We start from the raw sequence: 15424 nt of genomic DNA, 5'->3' as shown, positions 1-15424 counted from the left end.
ATCCCATGTTGGACTTGGCCACTAGACATGTCTCAAGGTTTGCTTCTTTCGAAGAGAAGTCAACAAGATAAAGCTTGCCCTTGAGAACACCTCTAAAAGCCACGGAGGAATCATTCCTTCTAAAAACGGTCACATCCACATCGGTAAAGAGACAATTATATCCAAGCTTGCATAATTGAGAAACGGAAAAAAGATTGTAATTTAGAGATTTTACTAAAAGAACATTTGAGATAGAGAGGTCATTGGAGATTGCAATCTTACCTAATCCAACGACATTTCCCTTACCATTGTCTCCAAAGACGATGTTCTCTTGAGAGGATCCATTTACATCAAGAGATGAGAACATCGACTTTTCTCCGGTCATGTGGTTGGTGCAACCGCTATCGATCACCCAACTCCTTCCACCGGAGACATATTCCTACAAGAGTTCAACTTCTTGCTTTAGGTACCCATACTTGCATGGGTCCTTTCATGTTAGTGACAAGTGCTTTTGGCACCTAAATAGCTCTCTTGATAGAAATATGTTTGCCCCGAGGACCAACATAGCGAGCCACAACACGACCATTGGCATTCCTCCTAAGAACCTAAGATGTGTCAAATGAACAATGAGGCATATGAGTAATAGGGAGGATACTTTTGGCCTTGACAAAGTTGTCAAGCCCTTTGATCTTCTTGATCATCACACTCCTATCAACTCTTCCCTTAGGTGGAGGAATGTATCCAAGGCCTTCACGGTTGTGTTTGTCATGTTGGTACCCGAGGTACTCCTTTAGGGCCTTACTACCCATGTGGCACTTGAGAAGCCCGTTGTTGAGTAACCCCATGAGCTTCTTATTTTGAGCGGTCAAGGCTTTCACGGCCTTGGCGTTTGAGGTGCAAGCATCAAGGTCATGGTACTTGCATTTAACATATGGCTCATTGCTTGACTCCTTTGAGTTTTTAGATATCTCAATAAGGGAGGGAGAACACTTGTTGAGTGTGTCAAGCTTATCCTCTAGAGAGTGGTATGCCTTTTCCAAGCTTTCCACCTTCTCTAGAAGCTTTGCATTTGGCTCCTAAAGTAGTGAGCATGAGTCCTTGGTGTCTTTGTAAAGATGCACAAGTGTCTCATATCTCTTTCTCTCCTTAGTGAGTTCACTCTCGAGTTCAAGGTTACGCTCTTTCTCACGAATGAGCATATCCTCTTGCTTCTCGAGAAGGGACTCTTGACCCTCAACAGTATCAAGCAATTCACACATGGTTGGCAAGGACTCCTTGCTTAGCTCATCGACCAACTCATCTTCAACCTTATCATCATCACTCCCACAAATTTCATCAATCAAGTCATGACTAAATAATTTTGAGGAAGGTGATACCTTGCGCTCTTTTGCCATAAGACAAAAAGGAGCGCCATTGTCGCTATCATAGTTGAAGAGGGTTGGTGGCGGTGGTGGTGAAGACTTGATGGCGACGATTACCATTCCATCTTCATCACTTGAGCTTGAGTTGCCCTCGGAGTAGGAGGTCCACTCATCACCGATATGAGCTTACCCCTTTCCTCCTTCTTCTTCTTCTTGTCGTCATCGAGCTTAGGGCACTCGGCGATGAAGTGTCCGGTTTCACCACACTCGAAACACTTGCGTGATGAGTGCCTTCCCCTTGACTTGCCGAAGCTTGACTTGGAGGCGCCTCCCTTGAAGAAACCGCTTCTCCTCATGTACTTCCCAAGCCGCCGGACGAACAATGCCATGTCATTCTCGGCTTGAGAAGTACACTCTTCATCAACCTCGGCCTCCTTGACGGCTTTCAAGGCTATGTCTTGTTTCTTCGGTGTTGAGCCTTGAGAGATGAAGTTGCAAGCATCCTTGGATTCTTGCTCCATCAAGTCATGAGCGAGGATTCGCCCAAGCATGTTATGAGGTGTGTCAAGGTGTTGAAGTCGGCACGCTCACGTATGAGAGTTACAAAGGTTGAGTTCCTTGGTGTGATTGCCCGGAGCATCTTCTTCACAACATAACTATCCGTCATGTCCTTATACCCAAGTCCCTTGATCTCGTTGACGATCTTGCTCAACCGGTCGTACATCTTACATGGGGTCTCCTCCGGCTTCAACACGAACCTCTCCAATTGTACCTTCAAGATTTCCACCTTGGATTCACGCACCCCATCGGTGCCTTCATGGACATTGCGGAGGGTGTCCCAAATTTTTTTGGCGCTCTCGGTCCCATCGACCCGGTTGAATTCATTTGAACTCAATGCACTAAGCAATGCATTGGTGGCTTGAGCATTCTTATGCTCATTCTTGTCATCTTCTTCGGTGGGCGCGGTTGGATTCTGCAAAACATAGTCATTTTCGACTGTTCTCCAAATAGATGGGTTAATAGACTTTAAGAGCATCTTCATCCTATGCTTCCAAGCGGCATACTCCGTACCATTGATGTACGGTGCTCTTCCGCTATAAGAGGAATAGGATGTAGATGTGGAGTATTCATGCCCGACGGCGGAGTAATCACCGCTTCGGCCATGAGGAATAATCGCATCATCACCCTTCCTCTCTCTCGACATGATCTCTCCAAGCGGTTAAGCCTAATAAGGAGATTAAGCTCTGATAGCAATTGAAAGAGTATATCAAGGCCTAGAGGGGGGGTGAATAGGCGATTTAAAAATTAAACCTAAAAAGCGGAAGCTGAGACTTTCGGAAGTTCCGGTCAGTGGCTTCGGAACTTCCGGCCTTTGGAAGTTCCGTTGATCTTCGGAACTTCCGACAGCACCAGATCTAGAACGAGAAAGGAGTAGATCTAGCCAACCAAACCTCAAATAAGCAAACCACCTTCAAGCTTTACACAAACAGCAACTAGAGTACACGCGGCAACCAAAAGCAATGCTTAAATAACAAGTTAGAAAGATTTCACCACAAGTGTAGACGGAGACTTTTTACCAAAGTTCCAATCCTTGAGGGGATTGTACTCTCCGTTGAGGAGCTCAAACTTGAGCCGGGTTCCACAAGCCTTTCCTCGGGGTTGCACTCGTGCACTCCCCCTCACTCGAGGTATCTCTTCCCTTTCGGAGGTGAGATCCAACCTTCACAAACCTTTTTCCAGCGCACCACAAGAGCTTCGGTGGCTCGAGGAACGACGTCTAGCCGTCTAGGTGTCCTCAACCATCAAGAGTAACAAGCTAGCAAGGAGATCTTGGGATGAATCTAGTGCTCACGAAATTTCTTACGAAGTCAACACCAAGCACTCAAACCAACTCAAAACAATCAACTCTCACACACACAAAATCCAAATCTCTTAGATCCGTGGAGAGGAGGAAGTGAGAAAGCAAGGCTCAAAGTGAATCTCAAGAAAAGCAAGCCAAGGGCATAGTGATGAACATGTGAAGCAGCCACCCTAGCTTGAGGGGTTGGGGGTATTTATACCCCCCTCTCAATTTCTGCCCGTTGGGGGCAAAAGATTCCTTCTTCGGAACTTCCGGTCAGTTCAAAATAGCAGCCCCCAACACTTAGAAAATTCAAAGTCAACTGTGAAAAGTCAAGTCAACGGAAGTTCCAGTCAAGACCTTCAGAACTTTCGTGAATCTTACATAACCGATTCTGGCTCCTTCGGAACTTCCGAAGGTCTCCTTTGGAACTTTCGTGAATCTTATAGAACCGATTCTTGCTCCTTCGAAACTTCCGAAAGTCTCCTTCGGAACTTCCGTGAATCTTACAGAACCGATTCTGGCCCCTTCGGAACTTTCGGAGGTCTCTTTAGAACTTCCGTGAATCTTACAGAACCGATTATGGCCCCTTCGGAAGTTACGACAGTACCTTCGGAACTTCCGTATATTCCAGCACAACTTCAAAAAGATAGCAAAAGATCCACGTCAAAAATATTTCCGAGCACCGAATTCATTCCTAAATTTCATTTGCACACCCCTCTTTATAGTACGGCATTCCTAGTTGACTCAAATTTAAAGTAAATACACACGCCAACACGAATATACCGACTTTACTTCTCTTTTCACGTGGGCGGCACAACAACAACTTTTCATGAGGACTATTTATATCTTCACATTCTCACACACGTCATTAGTCCTCATCATTTGATTGTCATTAATCACCAAAACAAATTAGGAGCCTAGATGCACTTTCAATTTCTCCTATTGTTATAAAATTCCCGCTCTACTTATTAAAACTTGCATTATTCAGTTAACGTACTTTATTTATTTTTCGGGCATTACCTACTTACCGTTGTTTATCCTTCAGTATATATCTATGTTATACCAGGGGTAATTAAAGTAGAGTTAGGCCTAATATATGCTTAGCTTTGCTTAGTCAAAGTAGCACATGGGATCATAATTAATCAATGATAGTCTTCGATAGCTGTTGATCATGATTGAATACCCGGTCAGGGTTAATGCCAACTAAAATATTAATTAATGGTGAGCTGTGGGTGCATGGTTTTGAGAGTCGCACCCATGGCAAGTAAGTACCAGTTCGTAGGAAACCCTAGACACTATTTTAGTGCTAACCACAAGCCAGAATGGGCAACAGTGGGATTTGTAGTATAGCTTCAAACTATTCTCGACGTACCTAGGCAAGGGTGGGGGTTATTGAGTATGGATAGACCCCACGATGTTCTATGCTGCTTCCGGATTCAACTAGGCATAAGAGGGTGCTGCCCGACTTGGTTTAAAGGAGTGAGCGAAACCTGCAATGTGGCACGATTGGTTAGGGAGGGTTATGCGACATGTCCTATCCAGTGTGACATGTTGGCACATCGGTGCACGTTCCTGTGTAGTGAAACTATGTCTTGTGGGTACAGTAGTACACCTCTGATGAGAGTAAACCTATTTGAATAGTCGTCTCCATAGTTATGGGTGAACTGTCAGATTCTCTGTGATTAGTCTCACTTTAATAATCTGATTAATTTGGAATTGATTTGGGACTGTTGCAACGTTGAACAGTGGTTGGGTTAGTCGCAACGTGGTGTAACATTGGACAGTGGATGTTGGTAATTTCAATTATTTATTTATTTACTTTATTTTATGTTATTCTATTTCAATCACTGTTGTTTACTAAATGCTGCTTTATGCAAATAACCTTAGCATATCCTTGTGATCTGATAGGGATGGCAATCTGGGTACAGGTGCCGGGTACTCGACCCAGGGACAGGTATGGGTACAATTTTTTACTCGTGGGTAGTATCCGGACCCGACCCGAATGGACACGTGTATGGGCATGGGTATTTTTTTCACCCACGGGTAACCCGTTGGGTACCCGAATGTAGCACACATATTAAATTTTGACTAAAAATTTATTATGTTATTCATATAATAATATTTGTGATGTACTCCCTTTTAGCTAAAAACTTTAATGTGACCCATGTCTTCAACTTTTGATGTGTGATGCAATATTGAATGGTTGAATCGGAACATCATATAATGTGCTATGTGATGTTATTATTGCTATGATTAGTTTGTTATATTTGTTGGGATATTTTATAATGAGCAAATATATTGTATTTATTGAACTTTTCATGTGTGATACAATATTATATAAGAGTGGTATGTTTAGTTTGTTGTATTTGTTGAAATATAATGATATGTTATTTTGATGTATTTTTGACATGTGAGAAATTCTACCCACGACATTTGAGTTAGCGGGCGGGTAATAGCTCTACCCGCCCCGAACCCGACCCGTCGCCATCCCTATGATCTGATGCATCATTTATTTCTCTTTTTCCATGCTACTTGTTGAATACCGTGTTTGTACTTAGCCTTGTCTTATTTCCCCTCAGAGGTAGAATGCGACTCGGACGAAGGTAACTCTCAGAAATGAGGCTGATCCAATCGTCAAGTGTTGCCTATGGACTGGAGCCGTCGCTTCGCTCGAGCAAGCTAGCTAGTTTTATTTATGTGTTTCCGCTACATTTCGATATACTATTTATTCAATTTCATTTGTTTGTAAGATAAGATGTGGTTATATAATCAACATTGTCAATTTGTATGTCTGACCGGTCTTGGACAAGGGTTTTAATACATATTTAGTTCAGAAATTTCTGTGTGAAATTTATGGGTGTGACATATGAGAGTCACGTTCAATATTTTCCAAAGAATGCAAACCTATTCAAATATTAGGAACCCCGTATAAATGATTTTGCCACAACTTTGAAAGGAAGTTTTAATGAAATTTAGCATAAATTTAACAAGGAAAAAGTCTAGATCACCCCTGAGGTTTGGCACCCTGGTTAATCCAACCCCTGAGCTTTAAAACCGCCTGAACAACACCCTAAACTTTACAAAACCATTTTAAAAAACCCCCTGGGTGGTTTTGGGGCGGTTTTGCTCTGCCAAAAAAATGTCCTCCCTTTCACACATTTCGTCGGTCTTTCTAAGTACGGTTAAAACACCTTTTCTTAGTTCTACTTTTGTTGAATTTTCTAAAACGTACGTTGCAAAACATACATAGTGAACTTGGTCATGGTTTTTATATTGGGATTAGTTCTTTACGAATTTCGTTTAGTGCTTGGTTCCATGCCACTGCCATAAATCTGTAGTATGCATGTGTTTTATTCATCTCCGTTAAAAATTACAGAAGTGACGTGTTCGTGGATATTTCGTTTGGTTTTTTCTTTGCCTTTCACTCCTATGACTAGGTTCATCATTTTTCTTTATTTTGGTTAAAGAAGAGACCATATATCTTTTATGCTAGTAAGAGTTAAGTATTAAACAAAGAAGGGAAGGAGCTCTGTCAGTAGTTTTCAATTTCAAGTTGCTTCATTTTCTTATCTACTTTTATTTTTTCATATTGTGAACTATTATTTTTACTTTTATGTCACGACTTGTGTCTAGTTTATATAGCTATGCACTGGTGAAAGCTAACAAAGGGAGAGGACTTTAGTGGGTGCCCTCTCACCCGATAGCCGTCTGAATAAAACCACCCAAAAAACCACCCAGGGGTAAATTAAACCGCCCCCAAAACATGCGAGGGGTTTTTTTAAACGGTTTTGTAAAGTTAGGGTGTCGTTTAGATGGTTTTAAAGCTTGCCAAACCTTAAGGGGCGATCTAGACTTTTTCCAATTTAACAATTTGAAGCTTAAAAGTGGTTGTATTTTCATCTTCCAATCTACTATATCTTTAAAAAATATATATGACTCAATAGACAGGTCACGGATGCGTCTACAATATTCCAAACCAAAATACTGTCCATATTCACAATTGCTCTAATAGTAATACAATAAGAGCAATAAACATAAACCACATCGGCACCTGTGTTTGTGAGGCACATCTAGATACACAGGAAATTATATTATTCAGAAGTAAAAAAAAAATTATCCAGAAGGTGGTCCAAACGACTCAAGATGATTTCCCTCCCTAATTTCAGACATTTGGTTCCGCCACAGCAGCACAAGAAATGAACAATACAGAATTCTAGGCCAAATGCTTAGATGCTTCCCAGCCTGACCAGCGAATCGATCTTCCCCTATGGGCTATGCCGTGCATCTTCAGTATGGAAGGTCACTGTCCTGCACTCGCCTGCAGCGAAGCCCTCTCACGTCCTTCCTCCAAAACACATCTTCATCGTCGTCACCATCACCGTCGTTGATGCTCTCCTTATCCTCCCCTGCATGTTCATCTCTACCTTGTCGGCCGCCGCCGCCTCGAAATCTCTCCTTGAGAGCACGAACCACTTTCTTCCTGATCATCTTTGACCTGGACTTCAGCTGCAGATCGATCAACCTTGGCATCAAGTTCTTGAGGTTCAACGAGAGCTTCGTCGACGGCACTGCCGCCGCGGGCGCATCGAGGCGACGCCCAATGACATACCCGAATGGGAGCTTCTTGATTATCTTCACCGGAGACGCAGGGTGCTGGCCTTCAACGCATCCGGCTGGGAAGATCGGTGGTGGTGGGCTGAGACGAAACGACGGAGGCTCGGAGCCGTCGTCGGTGCGGAACGAGCACAGCTCGGAGCTCTTGGCGGACACGAACGTCTCCACGTCGCTCTGACCACCACCTCCTCTGCCTTCAATGGCTTCATTGTTGGCAGCTTTGGAGATGTGGTGTTTCTGCCGCAGTGATGACACAAGCCTCTTTACCTTCTTCCTTATCTCCTCCCTCGACGCCTTCTTGCCGTTGCGCGGCACGGCGGAGAAGTGGGGCGGATTGGTGTCCTCGTCGGAGCTTTCGACAGCATGGACAACGGCGGCAGAGGAGAAAGTGTGGATGCGGAGGGAACCTTGCACCTGAAGCATTCCTTTGATCTGAATTTCTCCCTTGTGCTCTAAATTTTGTTTAGTGGCAATTGGAGAGGAGTATATGTAGGTGGATGGAACATTGAGGATAAAGGCAAGGAAAATAGCAAAAATTGAGGCTTTTAATGGATATCATCTTAGCAGATATGTTTGAGGTCTGATTTTAGTTCTTGTTTGATATGGAAATAATAAATGGTGAGATAGAATAATAAACGGCAAGATAAACAACAAAGGCCAACATTAATTTGGGCAATAAAATGGTAGAGCCCTGATATAGTATACAAATATTGGGAAATATTGGCCAATGAAGTATATCTTAATAAAGCAGAGCCCTATAAATGGTGATGTTTCAAATGCAATTGCTTAGCAGAATGATTTCTCATTCATGATTGTTTTTTTTTGGCACCAATTATTGCAAAAGAATTAACTCGTTTCCACATAAAGTATATGTGATTATTGCTAAAAATATGGACTAGAGTTTTTATACTCCTTAATTTAGTTAGACAATGGTTGGGTTTTGTTTTGCAACAAAGTAGTCATGTCCTATTGAGCATATGAGCTCATAGAGAAGGTCGGCACTCGGCAGAAGGCAGAGAGTGAGCTCGGTCTGGCCTGAAACTGATACGCCCAGTAATGGTGGATAATGGAATTGTTTCTCAGCCTTTGTAGCAATTAAAATATTGAGTGGGTAAACCAAAAAAGTTTCACCACACGTTACGAAATTGTACATAATAATGTATGTATGTAATGTGCAGAAATCATATTTTCTAATGTCAGCCTAATCAGTACAAGTTTGGCAACACATATATGCAAGATAAAATGTTGCTTACCTTTTTTTGGTAAACAGAAGAAATGAATTAATTAGAATAAAGTTTAATCCGATGGTTGATCTTACATACATGTAACGTGTAGTATTATATTTCCTTTTTAGCTCAATAAAGAGTATAGACTGCCTGGCATTGGTCGATATCTCTTTTTTTTAAAAAAAAAATTAGTTCTCACCGCCCATCGAGTTTATCGTCCGAGGAACTGAATTATTCAAATAAACTGAAGAGCCATTCATCCAAACATCGATAACCAATATACAGATCATACAGGGAGGGAGGGCATTGCTACACAATCCATAGATCAGCCAAGAGACTAAAATGAGATACCAAGAGAGTTGTACTCATAGCCACTGATTAGACTACACCATAAGTCCACAACATCTCGAGATATTTAGTTATTTGTCACGGTATGTATATGTGATATATGGGTTTAGTGCCCATATAATATACACACGTGGATGAATTGTTATATCTAGGAGTGACAAATCTTTATAATATCGCTAACATCTCTACCATGTGTTACAGTCCTCCGCGATACTGCTCATTGCTATATAAACCTAATAGCATGTGGGGCTCACATATTAGTGACAGAGAATTAGGATTATATCACCATTCTACCAAAACAATTGGCCCCTATGAAATAGTAACCTTCAATTTGTCCCATACTTAGGCTAGAAGCAAAAATGTGTATGTTAGCACTGGGGAGCAAGCTACCGCCTATGATACCCAGGGTTTGCAATATTGTTTTTGGCCCGAAACCGTGAAGCACCCTACATTGATAATCGCCATATATATACTGATAATCCTAGTGGCACAGTCAATATTAAAAATTATGGTTTGGGTATGAAAAAATACGATATATCATAATTATCATAATATATCACCATTATTTTTTTATTTTTTACCAAATATTTTTAAAAATTTTGAGATCTCGTGAAATTTTACAAACCATAGCATAGTTCGATTTATTATGGCGACGATATCACAGTAACACGAACCCCTATGGATCTGGTATGTACCACCGGAGGGTACAGATGGTCAGATCCAAGAACACTGTGACTGCTGCCTGCATTGGCCAGTATCAGATTCCACGATTGGGCACTTTAGTTGGTGTCTGAGGCAGACTTGGGAGAGACAGAGAGTGAGGAGGAAGAAGAGAAGAGGAATGATATGAGGGTGTGTTTGGATGGGAGGACATAGGTGGATATGGTTTAGCCGTCCGATTTTTAGGTGTGTTTGGTTATTTGGCGAAAGGAGGATATGGTGATTCAATAGGGAATATCCTGCTCAGATGCTAGATGAAGAGCTCCAGGCAAATTGCCCGGACACAGCCGCCTGCCCGAACGGAGCGAGCACTGGCCTCCTTCCGCGTCACCTCCTTTCCGTCAGGCCATGTTTAGTTCCTAAAATTTTTTTTCAAAAACATCACATCAAATCTTTGGACATCTAAATAAAGCATTAAATATACATGAACACTAAAACAAATTACATAGTTATGAAGAAAATCATGAGACAAATCTTTTAAGCCTAATTAGGATGTGATTAACCATAAGTGCTATAGTAACCAACATGTGCTAATGACGGATTAATTAGACTCAAAAGATTTGTATTGCGGTTTCTAAGGGAAATCTAAAATTTGTTTTGTAATTAAACTACATTTAATACTCTATGTGTCTAAATATTTGATGTAATGTTTTTGCTAACTTAACTAAACAAGGCCTCACTCATGTGTGAGAGTGAGACCGGAACGGAGCGAGCAAGCAGAGGCGGCGACCGACGCGGGGGCGAGGGCAGCGGCTGGTGTCGAGTGTTAAACATATCGTGTTGTAATCTAAATACAGTTGGGATATTGGCCGGCTAGGAGTTTTAGGTTGTTACTAGAAATAGATCAATTGTAAGAAATATCTCTAAGCCGGCTATACCCATCTATATATATCTGTACCTGCGCCTTGTTGTGTAGAATTTAATCTATTAACATGAAACCGTCGAGATCTCTGAGTTGAGGCCGGCGTTCTACTCTAGCTTCATCGCGCCTCTGATTTTCACATGGTATCAGAGCTTGTCGATTCAATCTCTCAAGCAATGGCGTCGTCATCAAGCTCGTCGTCGAATCCTCTCCTTGGCGTTCAAGTCACGGAGAAGCTCACTCGCCAGAACCACGGCATGTGGTCGGCGCAAGTTCTTGCAACCTTACGAGGTGCAAGATTGGAGCGCTACATCAACGGCAAAGCCGTCGCTCCAGCCGAAGAAGTTGATGAGAAGCAAGCTGATGGCAAACTTATCAAGGTTGCCAACCCGGCCTTTGAAGAGTGGTTCGCTGTGGACCAACAAGTCCTAGGGTTCCTCCTCACGTCCCTGTCCAGGGATATCCTGGCACAAGTTGCCATGGCCAAGACCTCCGCTGAAGCATGGAAGGTAATCACTGATATGTTTGCTTCCCATACGCGTGCACGTGCTACCAATGTGCGCCTCGCCCTCGCCACTACAAAAAAGGACAACATGACGATTGCTCAGTACTATGGCAAGATGAAGGGGTTTGCAGATGAGATGGCTGCAGCAGGAAGGCCCCTTGATGATGAAGAATTGGTGATGTATATCTGTAATGGCCTTGATTTTGAGTACAATTCTATAGTTTCCTCTCTTGTAACCAGATCAGATCCGGTTACCCCTCCTGAATTGTACTCCCAACTCTTAAGCTTTGAAACAAGACTAGAGTTGCAGCATGGCTCAGGTTCGTCATCGGCGAATTCAGCGGGAAAAGGCGGCCGTGGTGGAAGTCAGAGTCAGCAGATGCGTGGCTCTTACCGTGGCCGAGGTGGACGGTCAAACCCTGGCCGTGGATCTGCTGGACGTGGTCGTGGCCAACAGCAAACGCAACGCCAGAACCAGCAGCGCAGAAGTTTTCCCACGGGACCAACTGCGACACATGATAATAATGGGCGCCCGATCTGCCAGGTCTGTTTCAAGACCGGACACACGGCGCTTGAATGCTGGCATAGATTTGATGAAAATTATGCTCCAGAGGAACATCACGTTGCTGCTGCCATGAATCAGTATGCCATGGATCAAAATTGGTATTTGGACTCTGGCGCCACAGATAATATCACCAGTGATCTTGAGAAGCTTGTTGTTCGTGACAGGTATTATGGAGACGATCAGATCCACACGGCGAGTGGTGCAGGTATGCAAATCAAACATATTGGTCATTCATTTGTTCATACCCCAACTCGCAATTTACATCTAAACAATATTCTCCATGTTCCAAAGGCTGCTAAAAATCTTGTTTCAGTTCATCGTTTCACAAAAGATAATTCTTCCTTTCTTGAATTTCACCCTGAATATTTTTTGGTAAAGGATCAGGCCACGAAGAACATCATTCTTAAAGGACCATGCCGCAAGGGTCTTTACCCTCTCCCTTCATCCACCATAAAGCAAGCCTTTGGAGCCGTCAAACCATCCTTTGAGAGATGGCACAGCCGTCTGGGTCATGCCTCTGCCCCTGTTATCTCTAAAGTTATTAGCAAAAATAATCTGCCTTGTTTAGATGAGTCAAATAAAGAGTCTGTTTGCGATGCTTGTCAAAAGGCTAAGAGTCATCAGCTTCCCTATCCTAAGTCTCATAGTGTTTCTAGTAAACCTTTGGAACTTATCTTTTCAGATGTTTGGGGTCCTCCACCCAATTCGGTTGGAAGGAACAAATATTATATTAGCTTTATTGATGATTACAGCAAATATGTGTGGATTTACCTCATTAAGCATAGATCCGAAGCTTTTCAGAAATTCAATGAATTTCAAAATCTTGTTGAAAGGCTTTTTAATCGTAAAATTGTTGCAATGCAAACTGATTGGGGGGGCGAATATCAGAAACTTCACTCCTTTTTTGAGCGAGTTGGCATATCTCATCTTGTGTCGTGTCCTCACGCTCATCAACAAAACGGGGCTGCAGAACGAAAACATAGACACATTGTAGAAGTTGGTTTAGCTCTGCTTGCTCATGCCTCCATTCCTTTGAAATACTGGGAAGATGCCTTTGTTGCTACCACTTATCTGATCAACCGCACCCCCAGTCGAGTCATAGGCTACGACACGCCACTGGAACGACTATTCCAACAAAAACCAGACTACTTGTCTCTTCGGGTCTTTGGCTGCGCATGCTGGCCAAATCTTCGTCCCTACAACACCCATAAATTTCAGTTTCGCTCCACGCAATGCGTGTTCTTTGGATATAGTCCTTTACACAAAGGATTTAAGTGTTTCGATCCTTCCACAGGACGGGTCTACATATCTCGGGATGTCACCTTCGATGAGAATATCTTTCCTTTTTCAAAACTCCATCCAAATGCAGGAGCTCGCCTTCGTCAAGAAATATCCCTTCTTCCTCCTGATCTTCAGCCTCAATCATCTGATCAAGGGGGAGAACAAATGGATGATCATATGTTTGACACTAACAGTACTGATGAAAGTAATGAAGTGTGTGCAGGCAATGGGGTGGACTTAGCAAATGCAGGAGGCGACATTATGCGGTGCCAGATGCGGCAGAAAACGCGTCGCCGGCGCTGCCTCTCCCAGCGCACACACATGCGAACCAACAGGAGGGCGCCACGTCTCCAACCGGGCGGGCGACAGAACCTGTCGCTGCACCGGACTCTCCTGCAGAGCCGACCAGCGGCGATCCCGGTGTGGATTCATCAACAGGAGCAGCTCCTGGATCCTCTACGGCTGAGGCGTCTACATCTTCAGCTGCTGTGGCACCCGCTACACCTGGTGATTTAAGACCAAGAACACGCTCACAGGCTGGGATTCGCAAACCAAAGGTATACACTGATGGCACTGTTAGATATGGGTGTTTTACATCATCGGGAGAACCACAAAATATAAATGAAGCTCTGGATAATAAAAATTGGAAAGAAGCTATGGATCTTGAATATTCTGCATTAATGAAGAATAAGACTTGGCATCTTGTACCTCCAAAGAAGGGCACAAATGTTATTGATTGTAAATGGGTATACAAAATAAAAAGAAAGGCAAATGGCAGCCTTGACAGATATAAAGCTCGGCTTGTTGCTAAAGGCTTCAAGCAAAGGTATGGAATAGATTATGAAGATACCTTTAGCCCTGTGGTTAAAGCAGCGACAATCAGAGTCATTCTTTCTGTTGCTGTATCAAGAGGTTGGAGTCTTCGTCAGTTAGATGTACAAAATGCCTTCTTACATGGTTTTCTGGAAGAAGAAGTTTATATGAAACAACCACCTGGATATGAGGACAAATCTTTGCCGAGTTATGTATGCAGACTTGACAAGGATTTGTATGGACTGAAGCAAGCGCCGAGAGCATGGTACTCTAGACTGAGTGTGAAGTTACAAGAATTGGGCTTCAAGTCATCTAAAGCAGATACGTCTCTATTCTTTTATAATAAAGGAAATATTAGCATATATGTACTTGTTTATGTTGATGATATCATTGTGGCTAGTTCAACACCAAATGCAACGAAGGTTCTGCTTAGTGGTCTTAATAAAGAATTTGCTCTAAAGGATCTAGGCGATCTGCATTATTTTCTTGGAATTGAAGTAAATAAACTGTCTGATGGTTTAATCTTGACACAAGAAAAATATGCATCAGATGTATTGAAAAGAGTAGGGATGAGTGATTGTAAGCCGGTTACTACTCCTATGTCTACTTCAGAGAAACTCTCACTTTATGAAGGAGATCTTCTTGGTCCAAGTGATGCTACTCATTATAGAAGTGTGGTTGGTGCATTGCAATATTTAACTTTAACAAGGCCTGACATCTCATTTTCTGTCAACAAAGTGTGTCAGTTTTTACATGCACCGACCACTGTTCATTGGGCTGCAGTCAAAAGAATTTTGAGATATCTGAAGCATACAACTAAACTTGGGCTCAAAATTGGCAAAACAACATCTCTTCTGGTCAGCGGTTTCAGTGATGCAGATTGGGCTGGAAGTCTTGATGACAGACGTTCCACAGGAGGCTTTGCAATATTTCTGGGGTCAAATCTTGTCTCCTGGAATGCAAGAAAACAAGCAACTGTGTCAAGATCTAGCACAGAAGCTGAGTATAAAGCATTGGCAAATGCAACAGCTGAAATTATGTGGATTCAGATCTTGTTAGCGGAAATTGGAATTCAAGCTCCTAGAAAAGCAAAGCTTTGGTGTGATAATATGGGAGCTAAATATCTCTCAGCAAATCCAGTATTTCACGCACGTACGAAGCATATTGAAGTTGATTATCATTTTGTGCGAGAAAGGGTTGCAAGACGATTACTTGATATAGAACATGTTTCAACAAGAGATCAAGTGGCTGATGGGTTCACAAAATCACTAGCAGCGAGACAGCTGGAGTTATTCAAAGGCAATCTT

General features: G+C 42.6%; 1 protein-coding gene and 1 non-coding gene across 2 annotated transcripts; one reads left to right on the top strand and one right to left on the bottom strand.

Annotated features, from left to right (window-relative positions):
- Nucleotides 1-584: 584 nt before the first annotated feature.
- On the bottom strand, nt 585-2544 carry LOC121054917. The gene is made up of 4 exons (XM_040525892.1): nt 1932-2544; nt 1458-1851; nt 1139-1329; nt 585-1033 (listed from the first exon to the last, which is right to left on the bottom strand). The coding sequence occupies exons 1-4, from the start codon at nt 2542-2544 to the stop codon at nt 585-587; spliced, it is 1647 nt and encodes a 548-aa protein (XP_040381826.1).
- Nucleotides 2545-11612: 9068 nt separating this feature from the next.
- Nucleotides 11613-11751, top strand: LOC121055071. The gene has a single exon (XR_005812290.1). It is a non-coding gene; the product is annotated as a small nucleolar RNA Z247 (small nucleolar RNA).
- Nucleotides 11752-15424: the final 3673 nt, after the last annotated feature.

Source organism: Oryza brachyantha, chromosome 7 (genome assembly GCF_000231095.2).
Source record: "Oryza brachyantha chromosome 7, ObraRS2, whole genome shotgun sequence".
Lineage (NCBI taxonomy): Eukaryota > Viridiplantae > Streptophyta > Magnoliopsida > Poales > Poaceae > Oryza > Oryza brachyantha.
Note: the sequence above shows the minus strand (reverse complement) of the source record. Positions and strands in the feature narration are given on the sequence as shown.

Coding starts and splice junctions, on each gene's coding strand:
- LOC121054917 (XM_040525892.1), bottom strand. CDS start 2,544: ATGTCGAGAGAGAGGAAGGGTGATGATGCGATTATTCCTCATGGCCGA. Junction 1,330..1,457: donor CAAGTGATGAAGATGGAATG/GTAATCGTCGCC, acceptor AAAATTATTTAG/TCATGACTTGATTGATGAAA. Junction 1,034..1,138: donor GCGTAACCTTGAACTCGAGA/GTGAACTCACTA, acceptor CAAAGCTTCTAG/AGAAGGTGGAAAGCTTGGAA.